The sequence below is a fragment of the Stegodyphus dumicola genome, chromosome X1, assembly GCF_044657685.1.
Source record: "Stegodyphus dumicola isolate Sdum_Otavi_A_Nest chromosome X1, ASM4465768v1".
NCBI lineage: Eukaryota > Metazoa > Arthropoda > Arachnida > Araneae > Eresidae > Stegodyphus > Stegodyphus dumicola.
The window spans coordinates 239972870-239986793 of record NC_140780.1 but is presented as its reverse complement, the minus strand read 5'-3'; the positions used below and the strand labels follow the sequence as shown (position 1 = coordinate 239986793).

Sequence of the window (13924 nt, the reverse complement as noted above, 5' to 3'; positions counted from 1 at the left end):
TTGTTTTGTCCAAAGAAATAGACGGCCAAAAACGTGTAGTAGCTTACTGGAGCAAGTGCCTGTCTAAACCGGAGAGGAATTACTGTGTCACAAGGAAAGAGTTGCTCGCCATAGTCAAAGCTGTAGAACATTTCCATCATTATCTATACGGGAGAACATTCCTCCTCCGCTCGGACGATGCCTCATTGGCCTGGCTTTTAAATTTTTAAAATCCTGAGGGTCAAATAGCCAGGTGGATACAGAGACTCCAAGAATATGACATCACTATCCGTCATCGTAAGGGATCATCACACGGAAACGCCGACGCCCTGTCTAGAAGACCTTGTCAAGAAAGCTGCCGATATTGTTCCAGGGTGGAAGCGAAATACGAGCTGCTGGCTCCGGTCGCAAGACAAATTACAACATAAACATCGGCTGATCGAGAACCGTGGAGTGATGATGAAGTCAGGAAAGACCAGCTGGAAGACCGCGACATTAAACCCATAATTGATTTAATGGAGTCATCAAACAGAAAACCTACTTGGCAGGACATTTCTATCTGTAGTCCTACAACAAAACAATACTGGGAACTCTGGGAGTCACTTCACATTCGAAACGGAAATTCGAATCGGATATCGTCTTATACCGGAAATTCGAATCGGATGATGGGAAGACATTCCGATGGCAACTGATACTTCCAAGATCCCAGATTCCTGATGTCCTTAAAGAACTACATAACAGCCCTACAGGAGGTCACTTTGGAATTATGAAAACCTTACAGAGAGTTCGTGAGCGCTTTTACTGGAATAATGCAAAGGATGACGTGCAAAAGTGGTGCCGATCTTGCGATGCCTGTGCAGGTAGAAAAAGACCGAGAAAACGTAGCCGAGGCAAGCTGCAACGTTACAACGTAGGTGCGCCTTTTGAACGTATCGCTTTTGACATCTTAGGACCTCTGCCACGAACTGATGATGGCAACAAATACATACTCGTTGTCATTGCTTACTTCACCAAGTGGCCTGAAGCTTATCCTATTCCTGATCAAGAGGCTGTCGCAGTAGCTGAGGTAATGATACTACAGCACTGGATTTCCAGGTTCGGAGTGCCTCTTCAGTTACATTCCGATCAGGGAAGGAATTTTGCCTCGGCAGTAATCAAAGAACTATGCAAACTACTCGGCATTGACAAAACTCAAACGACGCCATTGCATCCCCAGTCGGACGGCATGGTAGAGAGGTTCAATCGAACCATCTTTAATAACCTCTCATTAGTGGTTTCCAGAAACCAACAGGACTGGGACAAGAAATTACCACTCTTTTTACTGGCTTACCGCAGTGCTGTCCACGAGACTACCGGCTATTCTCCATCACAGATGCTCTTCGGTCGTGATCTTCGTCTGCCTTGTGATCTCTTGTTTGATCGCCCTCCGGATGCTCCTTCATCGCCTGAGGAATATATACAAGATCTCCAGGCCCGGTTTGAAGCAATACACAACTTTGCACGAGAGCGAGTCAACTTGGCGACGGAGAAGATGAAGACCCGCTACGACACAAGAGCTACTGAACATCAGTTCCACGAAGGAGACAAGGTGTGGTTGTGGAATCCGACTCGACGGAAAGGACTTTGTCCAAAATTACAGTTACCTTGGGATGGTCCGTACACGGTCCTAAACAGGCTGAATGACGTCGTGGTTCGGATCCGTAAGTCTTCGAATTCTAAACCTAAAGTCGTTCATTACGACAGGTTAGCTCATTACTATGGCCATAGTACGTAATGTAAATAATTGTAAATAGTATAAGACCATGGTCCTTTTTGTTTTTAAATGTGTATTTGATTTGATTTGTATTTATTTAGTAGTTGTTTTGTATTTAGTATTTGATAGCATTTGATTTGTTTAAGTTAGTTATTGCATTTATTGTTCATGTTGTTTGATATTGTAATGTAATGTTTATGCCACAGTTGTAAGTTTGGCTTCCTGTCCAGGGATTGTACTGCCCGGGACGTGCAGTCCTTGGGAAGGGGGCAGTGTTACGAATTTGGTATTTAAAAAGCTAATGTTAGTTAAATTATAAATCAAATGGTTTTATTTCTCGCGCAGTGCAGCGCGTGACGAATATTAAAAGAAAGCTAAGCTGGAAAATTGAAAATACAAGAGCGCGTGCATTAAATAAATAAATATCTCTTTTTGATTTCGAGAAAGTACTGGAAAATTCTAGCGCGTGATTTTAAAATCTTATAAAAGGAGGAAAACATCTCAGTTTGTACTAGTTGCTTAGTTTGTTGTTGTTTAGAAAACTGCTCTTGTTGATTGTAGCGAATTCGCGGATTAGCGTTCTTTAGCTGTTTTGAATTACGTTCTATTGGATATTTGAGTAGTTAAAAGATAACTACTGTGAGATATTGTAATACTGCATGATAATTTAAGAAAATTTAAGCATTTTTGTTGTGATAATAATAAATTTTTGTTCATTTTTCATCGGACTTGTGCATTCATTTCATAACGAACCCGTATGCACGCAACAATATGTATATTACTGGATTATTATTATTTTGGCCATATTACGAAAAACAGTAGATTTCTCCGCTGGGATAGTGCACAATTCCGTTTGGTTCACCTCCGTGGTCGGAAGCAGTCTCAGTGGCGCAGTTATTCGCTCATTCACTTTTCATTCATTCCTCAAGGGAACGATAAATGCAGCTCGAGATTGCACACATATGCCACAGATGCATAATATATTTGGGCATAAGCAAACAGTACTTTTGAATAGAAGAGGAGTCTTATTGCTTCAGGATTTCTCTCGAGGCATTGTCAAAAATACAGCAAATCAACAATTTGTAAACATCACCAATTTGAGAAAGTTATGCCTCATCCTCCATTGTCTCCTGATATCTCTTCTACAGATTACCATATTTTCTAGCACTTGAGTTATTTTTGTCCAACGAAATATTTTCAAACGAAGTGTCGATTTATCGGGCAGTAGAAAAATTTCACCATTTCGATAGACGGCTGCATATTATTCTCGTCCAGAAGCGTAAGGTTGTTTTGTACTTTAAGCTTAAGCCTGTAACTAATTTTTAGTGCTATAATTATATACTTCCATTATGCTCATTCCGTATTCTGAGACTGTAATATATATAGTGAGACATTCTTAAACTGTAATATAAGCCGGGGAGAAAATCTGGCTGTCAGGCTTGAAGTTTACATTAAACAAATTTGAGTTTAGCCTTATAATATAAAATAATTATTTGACCTATCAACATGAAATTTAAAGCGTAAATTTTATTTTTATTATAAAAAGTAATAATGTCGTATATGTTTTTATAGTGTATTTTAAACTCCTTACTTACCGTTGCTACTGCACTAATTGTGTACGCATGACCTGAAACCAGTCCGTTAGGATCAGCTCTCCTTGATTCCGTCCAGTTACCCTGTGAAAGAAAAGAAAAAAACTACAAAAAGTTAAAAAATCATTAAGCTTGACTTTTATACTACATCAACAGATTTTAAACGAAATACACATTAATGCATTAATGAAGATATGTGGCAATTTTACTACGATATGCCATAGATGGAGGGAGACCATTCTAGAATAAATTCTTACCGGTTTGGCCCAGAATGTTCTCGAAGGCAGGCCAAAAGCTGTATAGATCCTGCCTGTACGCGGAGTAGCAGTGTCCCGTGAGGGAATCATCGAGTGTATTGTCGAGTTTTATCTTGACTGTCTTGAGCTCTGAGAGCGATCGACCGAGTCGGGAGCTGTAATTCATGTTTTGCCGTAAAGCTATCTTCAGACGTGAAGCCGTGCTCATGCTGCTATGAAGCCGTGCTCAGGACAGCCGTGAAGCTGTCTTGAGTAATATTGACTAACTAAATTGTGTTTTGATTCCTCATCAAGCGTTGTCATCAATCACTCCAAATCCACGAATCCGTAAAACGCAACAGTATTAAATATTATGTATTTGTGTCTGATACAGATGAGTTCTTCCTTCTGTAAAAACTGCGTAATAGCATATAAATCTCTTTTATGTGCTTACTTTGGAATTTTGTTTCGGTCTTGGAGTTTGTCGATAATAATTGAAAAAAAAATTCTTTTACATGACTAACCTTTATGTATTTAGCAATATTATAAATGTTACATATTCATATACGATAGAGTTGAATGCTCTTTCTTTTTTTTTATTATTATTATTAGAACTTTAGTCTTTGTGTTTAATGGAGATACGGTCTTCCTTCTCTGGAAATTAATTTGTTTGTATTCCAGAAAAATAGGAATGTTAAACTATATTTACTTTCCTCAAAATTCGACCTCATCGGAAAATAAGCCGTGGCATGATTTTTTTAGGATAATAACATAAGCGCCATTCTGAAAATTAGCCGCAGTTAAGATCGTCTGCCAGACTTATTACCGAATGACCATTTGGAGTGTAGACTTTCGAAAGTGCACAATAATGAATGGACGTGGTTGTGATTAATTGGTCTTCATAATTCAATGCATCGCATGTTGTAAGGAATGAACTTAACGCACTCTTGTGAAATAAAGAAACGTTGTCAGAATTGTATGCCCGGAAATTTCCGCCACTTTTGTGTCGTTCATCAGTTTTAAGAGGGTTTTTTTTTCGCCCACTTAGGTCTTGTAATTCTTCAGTTAACACTAGATTAAACTATTGATTTAAAGAAAAAGAAGTTGAATGAACTAAAGGAGCTATTTTATCGAATTCGAAAAGACAAATGGAAGGATCCTGAGACAAACTTCTGCCGACTTTCTGCTAAAAGAAGTTGGATCTCTGACTAGTGTGAAAATGGGGATCAGAGTACAATAACCTCAGTCAACATGTGGCTAAGGAAATGTAAATAAGTAGCGCAAGTGCGGATACGATCATCGGTCGTTGTTCCCTAAGACGGAAGGCATCATTTGTGAAATGATTGCTAAAGAGAAGTTAAGGTTTTGACTGTTCACAGTGTCTATATTCAAGTATTTGCCCTTGTAATGACACCGCAGTTAGAAGAATTCAAAGCATGAAATCAGCAATATTAACTCTCTATTTGAAGATCGATAATAAATGCTGAGGATGAAAATTCAATGTTTATGCATCAAAGATCTCAAATGATAATTGAATCACAAATGTCCTCGTAAACTTTTATTCTCTCCGCTGATTACGAAAGTGCATGTGCTACCTGTATTTTGGCAATTCATTTGAATGGGAAAAAAGCTTTTCTTATAATCATCACAAAGAATAAGAAATATAAGCATAAACGTGTTTCAAACATTAATGGTCTTGAAACCGAAAAGGCCTTCTGTGCACAAGTAGCTATAGGGAGTTGGATCGATTTAATACTCCCACTTGTCTTGCCAGATGGCCAAAAAGGTTTGCTTATCTCTGGTTCAACTAACATTCACAACGCTAAAGACTCCTTTGCAGAAAGAAAACGGATCAAATAATGTTTTCCTCGGGAATGTTTACTTATCTCCAGACTTTTGATATTGTAATAACCAAGGCTTTCAAAGACAATTTGAACATGAAAATGGCAATATTGACAATACTGAAAAATAGAATGGAGAAAAATCGGTACGGAAACTTTATAAAGCGTAGCTCACAAGATCTCAGGACTTCGTCATGAAGAATTCATACGGGATAAAAAAATTACTGACAGCTGCATTACCAATGATTTATGAGCAAGATACGTAGATAACAAGCACTCTTACAAAACATGAGAGATAATGGTTCTACAAGAAGTGGAGTCGGAAGAAAATTTTTCCGCACTGTGTTTGGAGCTTTATGACGAAGTTCCAGAAGATGCGACGGCTATATTTGAATAAATGTCAATTTTTGTGCATGAAATGATGAACCTATGGATTTTATACCTGAATCCATAGGTTATGTCCAAATGTACTACAATCTACATTTACAATATTACATTACAATTTATAGATAAATACCGCATAAATTGTTGTATATGAAAAAGTACGAAGTCCCCCGAAAATAAGCTCTAATGCGTCTTTCGAAGCAAACATTTAATATAAGACCGGTTTTATTTTCGGGATGGTATTTGTTTTTCCTGAAATTCTTAATAGAAATATTAATATATTTATAGTTCACTCACGGATCTCAAAGTCGGCATTATGTTTAATCATCGTGTATATCAATGTTGGGTCACCAACCATAAACAAGGGGTTACGAATTCCAGTAATAAAATGGGAGCCATTCACCTTTGTGTGTTCTTCCTTTTCTTTCCTATGCTACAATCTGAAGTTTTCTTATGCTATGGAGATCATAAATTAATAAAATTTATTTACCTTCCTGGAACAAGTGATAAATGCGCCATTTGATGAAGCATGTAATAAATAATTGTAGAGATGAGGTGGCGCTGTTTCTAAAACATACATTTCAGCCAAGCCTCCTGTGAGATCGACTAGAGCATCCATGGCATGACCTCCTTCCAGAGCTTCATATGAGCCATGTAACCTAAGAGGAAAACACTGAAGTTGCAGGAAATTCATTTTAAATTTGTAAGAATTATCTGAATCTATTTAGATTAGATTTTGAAAATGTTATGAAACTTTTCCTGTTGCGTCGACATTTTTGCATTCATTTATATTCAATGCATAATTGTATTTACTTAGTATAGTTTGGTTTGGTTTATTTAATTATGGCAAAGCACACTGGGACTGTCTGCCTAAGGGTAAGGATGCCTTCGTGAAGGACTTTCTAAGGGAATCTGGTTCGTATACACGTTACACATTAGGAAAACCACGAAAACGCCCATGCAGCCAGCTCGTTCGCGGGATTAGAACCTCGGACCGAACTACTAGCGTTCAGCAACTTTATCGCTCGGCTGCTGGTGGGCTACTTAGTATAAGTCTGAGTTTTATATTCACTTGTTTCAAAATTTTAAAATATATCCAAATGTGTTTTCGTTATAAGGAATAAAAGGAAAGTGATTTTTGAAAATATATCTTAATGGAAAAAATTCTGAAAGCAATAACTTAGAGAAAAATATTTGAAGATAAATTTGAATAGACTAACATTAACGTTTGTCGAATTAGAATTAAAAATAATTGAAGCTATTTTGAATATATCTTAGTACAAAGGAGAGCCTCACGTTTTAAAAACTTATTTTATGAATGATTAAAGTTTTTCTCTCTTTCCTCAAGAAAATATTGAACCGTGAATATTAAAGAACATACATGCTCATACTTCTTCATAGGCGAAAACTTAATGATGTTAATAATCAGCTTTAATAACATTGAAGATAACAATTACATAAAGATTTAAAACACATTAACAGTAAAACTACATGTATATGAATGAAACTGCAGAAAATGATTAATCTGGAAAGAACTGGACAAAGAAGTAGTCTGTTAAATTTCATCGGATTAATGGCTGGCTAATCTTTATTGTGTGACTGAAAGCGCGATTTTTATTTTTAGAGTTGCATTTAAATATTTTATGTAATATTGACGAAGACATTTATGATAAGAAAACTTAATATTTTATATAAATAAACTGCAGTATTAAGCAAATCAAATGATTATACATTTTGATAATCAATTCAATGTCTTAATAATTCTGGATTTTGATGCATTTAACTTTAATGGTGCAAATAACAGATCATATTTTGCGCGAAACACTTTTATATTTTGCACTTTTATATTTAAACATGCACTCAAAATATCAAAATGTTGTATATCAGCGCAAGTCCTAGAGATTTTGAAGATGTTGTGCTGAATTTAAAAGAAATATTTTGAAGTACTGGACGCAGAGATGAGTAAAATTAGCTATCAATTCAATACAAAATTATGTTCGAATTTCCACAGGGAAACATGTTCTTAAGATACATGATATTGTTTACGACGTAAGTTAAATTATTACTGCTGAAATGTTGACGGCTTAACTACTATATGACTGAAGGTAATCGGGACGCATGTCTCAGGCTGCAGGAGTTCTGTCTGATCTTGGATGTAGCATTTGTAATAAATGACATTTATTGTTTTCAGTATTGTCTTTGAAAACTACTTAATTTTTATTAATGATTCATATAATAAAAAAGTTAGTTTGCATCAGTAAAATATTTTTTCGTTCCATTATGTTTCACTAATATTTTATTTTATTTATTTTCCGTTAAATTTTCTTCCAATTTGGTTCTATACTTTCAGGCAAAAGTTAACAGACTTATAAAATAATTATTTATCTATTTCAGATATAGGTGTAAAAAATTTTACGTTTATGCATCGCCCGATTTTTATACATTCCTAAGAAGCTTTCAAAGTAACGTGTGCTGAATGTGAACAAAAGCGCCAACTCGAAAGCACTACGTTCAACCGCGAAGGAAAAAGGTTTGGTTTCATTATGTGATTACAGCAAGGTCTTGAGCGTTATGTGCCAATGGGGAGAGATGCCTCCGTGGAGGACTTTCTAAAGGAAACTGGCTCGTATACACGTTACATATGGGGAAAACGCCCATGCAGCCAACCTATTTATAAGGAACTTTCCTTTCTCTCCGTGTGCCTTTGTGGCATTGCAAACGCGACAGTATAGCAATCAGGTGGTCCCGATCTCGATTCCTGGAAGGGCATCGCTCATTTCTGACGTTTTCTGGCCTTGAAAAATTTTAAACGCTATACATTCTTAATTTCAGGATGAAGTTTAATTTTTAAAAAAAAAAAGGTGGGGAGAATGCTGTACTTTGAAAGCTTAAGAATTTTGAGAATAAATTAATATCTTTAATTCTAAGGCTCAATTATTTATAAGAGTTTTTTCTTAAACTTTTCTTGAAATTAGTGGACGCCATGCAATAAAAAATATGTATTAATCATACCTGAGTGTAGAAAAGTAATAAAAGAAGTCGGTTTGTAATTCATATCTGAATAATTTTGCTGCTTACTACATCATCACTATGCTGTATCAATCATAAATTAAGAGGCGTCTTGTTGACCGAGAAGATGGCAACGAAAAATAATTAATGGGAATTAGGCGCTCTGCTGCACCGAGAATGAAAACAATCTCAAGACTGTACGCCTTTTAAATTATCGTAAATAGTAATAAAAAATTTATTACTTGAAATAGGGTATTTTAAAATTATGCTTCTTTATGTTTGAAAGTTTAAAATTAACGTTTTAATCATAGTTTCTTTCTTAAGATGAATTTCTAAATTTTCATAGCATTTTCTTCTAGTTATTCACTTGAAGCAAATGCTTCCCTTGCCTCTCCCTTGACCTAGCTTTGATATCTTGTAAAGTCGAGCATACGTCATAGCCGTAATGCCTAAAAATATATATTAGAACCATCCGCGTATTGAAATATTTCACAGCCAGAACAGTAGAATGCATGAATTGTAGTACGTATTATTACGACTAAAAGGATGCGCATACATTCTTGAGAATATGTTATGCAGACTCGACTGTATATAACGATGTTGAATAACCTATGAATGAAAATTTTAAGAATAACGTATGTGCTGAAAAAAAGTGAAGTTTTGGAACGGTATCTGTGCTGTAATATATGATATTTAGTAATTTTAATTCTGTGCTGTAATATATGACATTTAGTAATTTTAATTCTGTGCTGTAATATATGGCATTTAGTAATTTTAATTATAATAATAATGATATAGTAATATTTAATAACAGTTATAACCTGCATGCGAATATCAGCAAGAACTAAAATGTTTCAAATATATTTAGTGCTATGCCCGCGAAGTTTAGTATTAGTAATAGTAGTAATTTAGCAACGCATCCAAATGCAAAATATAATTTAATCTGTATTTACATTGATTGAAACTGTAAACGTGTATGGTTGAAATATGATGGTTGTAATTGTAAACTTTAGTATTTGGCTACCTGTTTTTCACTTGAAAGCAGTTCTACTTAGAGTGCCTAATTTTATAAAGAAGAAAATTAAGAATCTTGGAAGATTTGTTTTTACTAGTCACAAAATCGGTTTTTTTAAGCTTAAATATAAAATTTTAAAACTCTTACTTAGCGTATGCTTTTTCAAGTAATGAGACCCAAAATTCTCTAGGCTCTGAGCTTCGAGAAAAAATAAGCTTCCTTTTCTTCGTTGGCAACAGATCATCAATGTAAACAGTTATCCAGTGACCAAACCTCCAGAATCGAAAAGTAACAATTCCTTTGTATCCTTCGCCGCTCAGTGGTTGATTGGATGGTATAACCTAAGAGATAAAGTTTACTTGAACTATTCAGTTCTTATTATTCAGACTGAAAAAAAGAAAAGAAGAATTTCTTATTGCAATCATTTGTGACATGAATGATTATCTTTCTGGTTATCATCAAGATGTAACATGCGTAATAAAGCAAGCTAAGCATCAGTGACTAGCCTGTTTTATTTAACAATTCAGAGTGAGGTACAAGGAAAGAGTAGCCCTGAAAGATCATGTAATTTTTTGTCACATGAATCTTGCAAAAAGAACTAATGAAAAGATTTTTAAAAAATTTAATCTTGTCAAGTAAAAATGCATCTCGCAATAATTCTTTATTGCAGGAAAGAGTAAAATTTTTTGCCTACTTCTTCGCTGAAAAAAAAAGGAATTGGATAATATAAGTAAAACTGCTAATTTTCTAGATTCCGTTCCCCTGCGGAATAGCTTGGTCTCATACATGTTTTAATTTTTCTTATGCTTGTAACATAAAACAAGTCGGTCATTCATTGGAAATTCTTCCTAAACTTACCTCTTTTCGTTGGTTTGTGTTTCTTGCTAAATGTAATTCTACAAAGACGTGCATAATTAACTATTAGCATGAAATTTATGCACTGGCAGACCACTTCATTTGCACAAACAGTTTAAAATATCCTTCTGGTATTATAACCAACAGTTTTGATACATATATTTTGATGAAAGTTGATGTGTTTGATTCCCTATTCTTGCGGTGGTTTTTGCTCGATAAGTGCATCGCGCGTAACATTTCGATTGCGTAGAACTCGGAGGGAGCGGGGACGCCAGGATCTCAGGCGTCTTATCGCTGACAACATTGAAAGCAAATGGCTAATGAGTTTATCTAATGGAATGTATCTTTTTGGTAGGCAGGAAAAACTGCGCAAACTGTAAACAGAGTAGGAGAGAAAAATAATAAAATCTTTATTTGGAGTTATCTGCATTGATAGTCAACACGTAGCATCACTGTAATTTTTTGTTCTGTAATCAGTGGACTTAGAACTTAGACTATGGCCAAAGAAAACAGTTCTTTAAACCGCAAAGCTTGTATTTTAAACAAAATGCAATTCGAGGCAGGCCATTTTTCATTTTTCCAATTCTGAACTGTAAAAAAATTTATTATTTGTTGATTATTACAATTAACAAGAATCTAATTTTAAATGGAGGCTATAAAACAAAAAAAGTTTCGTACAATGACGCTTAGTTAAACTACTAAATTGACCAGTAAAGTAGTATATTCTGCATTGTTAGAAGATAGAAGAGAGGAAATCGATGGAAGAACATTTAAACAAATACCTAGAAATGTTATTTGAAAAACCGCAGCTGTTGAAACAATGTAATGCTGAGATTAAAAAGATCATAGTTGCAGAACAGGAGTTAGAAGCAGAAGTAATTCCCGCCCAGGAATATCAGAAAAATATTATTATAAGTTTCAAATGTGAAATTCAGGAAAAAATAAGAGAAGACGAGTATAAAACTAAAACTAAACATTCTCATAAGGAATATGTATCCGTGAAGCAGAAACTCTCTGAAGTTAATACTTTAAAATTTCCGAAGTTAGCGATTACTAAGTTATATGGTGATCCTTGTTCTAGGCATGAATTCTGGAGTCAGTTTAATAATTTCGAACACCAAAACGAAAGTCTCTGCTCAATCGATAAGTTTATTTCATTTAAAATCGCTTTGGGAGGTTTAGCGTTAAATGTTACAAGGGGATTATCATTTATTTGTGAAAATCATACGGAGGCTTTGGGTTACTAAAAAAATCGTTTCGACAGAGATGACTTGCTAATTAATGCGCATTTGAACAAACTGTTGAATTTAAAACCCGGCCGCCTAGATGGTATGGTGGTTAGAGGATCTTAACTGCGATACCGAAGGGCCCGGTTTCGAATCCCGGAGAAGGCATCGACGTAAAATTGTCTATCCCTTCATAGGAGGTAACGGTGATCGCCTATTAGGTGCCTCCACAATAAAATGGCCACCACTTCTGGCCTTAGGTGTACCAATGCCGTTATAGACAAGTAGGGGAAAAAAAAGCCCTAAAACATTCCGGAAACACGTTGCTTTAAGGAAGTGTTATGATAACATAAAACTGCAAGTAAGGAATCTAAATCCTTTAAATGTTACTAGCGGTTTTATGGACATTTATCATCGCTCATTTTATTAAAGTTAATATCAGAGAATTCACTAGAAAAGGAATTGATAACAAAAATTCGATATTAATGAATTATTCACTTTCTGAAAAACAGAGGCAGAATGCCTAAAGGCACAAATATTGTTTGCGATTCTAAAAATTTTGACGTGAATGAGCCGTCATTTGGAAACAAAAGTTCGCATCAAAGTTATCAAAATAAATCTCATGTGCATTCTGAAAGAAATGACTAACTACTCTACCCATAAACAAGTTGTTTCACTTTTAACTAGTCAGAGTAAATATCCCTCTAAATACTGACAGCGATTTCATTTTAATCAAAAGCGAAATTTCCCTAGTTAGCCTAGGAAGGAGATTCAAAATGTCATCACTTTTCGTATACCTTCTTGTCACATGAATCATGATTGTCCACTTTGCATAAGAAAATGGCTCGGAGTTCGTGTTTTATTTATTTTTCAAAAAAGCACCCAAGCTCAAGTTTCTATGCCCTTAAATATGAAAAAACTGTGCGATGTCCAGAGATTACATAATTCGTTGCTGTGACTCGGCAACAAAGGACCTAAAAGCAGATAGATTCCTTCGATCAGACAAAACAGGCGCCAATCTCTGAAACCTCTATTTTGCTCCTATGCAATGAATATAACAAAATTAAGCCTCTGACTTATGTTCTTTTACAGTTTCGATGACAATAAGGTGCAAAGGGGTGGAAAGGTTTTGCAATTTATGCTAGATTCAGTGTCAACGAAATGATTCATCTTCCAAGAAGTGTTTGATTCATTGGATTTGAAAGTGGTTAATGGGAAAGGGTTCGTTATTTTCACTTTTGGATGCGAAAACACGCAAGAGCTCCTTTACGTCTTCGTAGAAATACGAATATATATTCAAGCCCGATAAGAAGATAAAAATTAATGCAGTAGTGAGTGATTCTATTACACTGAAGCAAGTTCAAATTCCTTCTCAGTGGATTCGAAAGGCTGACTTTGATAAGGGAATAGAATTAGCGGATAGTGGTACGCATAATAGAATTCAAGTATTAATAGGTTCGGATTACATTTGGAAAATTCTAGGGAAACGAAACATCAGGATTTATAAAAAAGTAGTGATGGCATTTTCGATTTCGTGATTCAAGGCAAGGAGGATGAAGAATCAAATTCCAAAAAGGTACGAATTAATCATATAACTGTTGTAGATAAGGACTTAGATTACGAAAGAGTTCAAAAGAATGTAGGAATTAGAGGCAATTAGAGTAAGCTAGGACGAAGAAATATTTCAATCAGAGAAAAAAAAATTTTGAATGATTTGAGCGAAATACGACCTATGATAATAAAAGTTATGAAGCTTGGTTATTGTGGAAAGAGGGTATTGAAGGCTTAACTAATGATTATGAAATTTCGAAACACATTTGCTAAGATTAAATAATAAGCTTCGGGAAAGCAAAGAGCTATTTAAAATACAATGAGATTATTAAGGGTTAAGTGCAGTGGTAAGCATAGTCAAAACAGCCAAAGATCAGCAGTACAACGATTAGGATTTCTTTCGAGAGCCAAATTTCTTTGAAAGAACCTTTTCGTATGAATATGTTGGTTTTTACACTAACTACTAACATTAAATAAACACGG

At 35.1% G+C, this 13924-nt stretch overlaps 1 protein-coding gene across 6 annotated transcripts in view; it reads right to left on the bottom strand.

Annotated features, from left to right (window-relative positions):
* The window catches only part of LOC118193727 (calpain-A-like), a 133451-nt gene that overhangs the window by 59232 nt on the left and 60295 nt on the right, over nucleotides 1–13924 (bottom strand). For 5 of the 6 annotated variants that reach the window (XM_085807248.1, XM_085807247.1, XM_085807250.1 and 2 more), the window contains 3 exons: nucleotides 9957–10150; nucleotides 6276–6444; nucleotides 3328–3429 (listed from right to left, as the gene is read on the bottom strand). In XM_085807248.1, coding sequence (XP_085663374.1) covers nucleotides 3328–3429; nucleotides 6276–6444; nucleotides 9957–10150 — 465 coding nt within the window. The remainder of the gene's footprint in view (nucleotides 1–3327; nucleotides 3430–6275; nucleotides 6445–9956; nucleotides 10151–13924) is intronic. The other variant, XM_085807249.1, reaches the window with a different exon arrangement.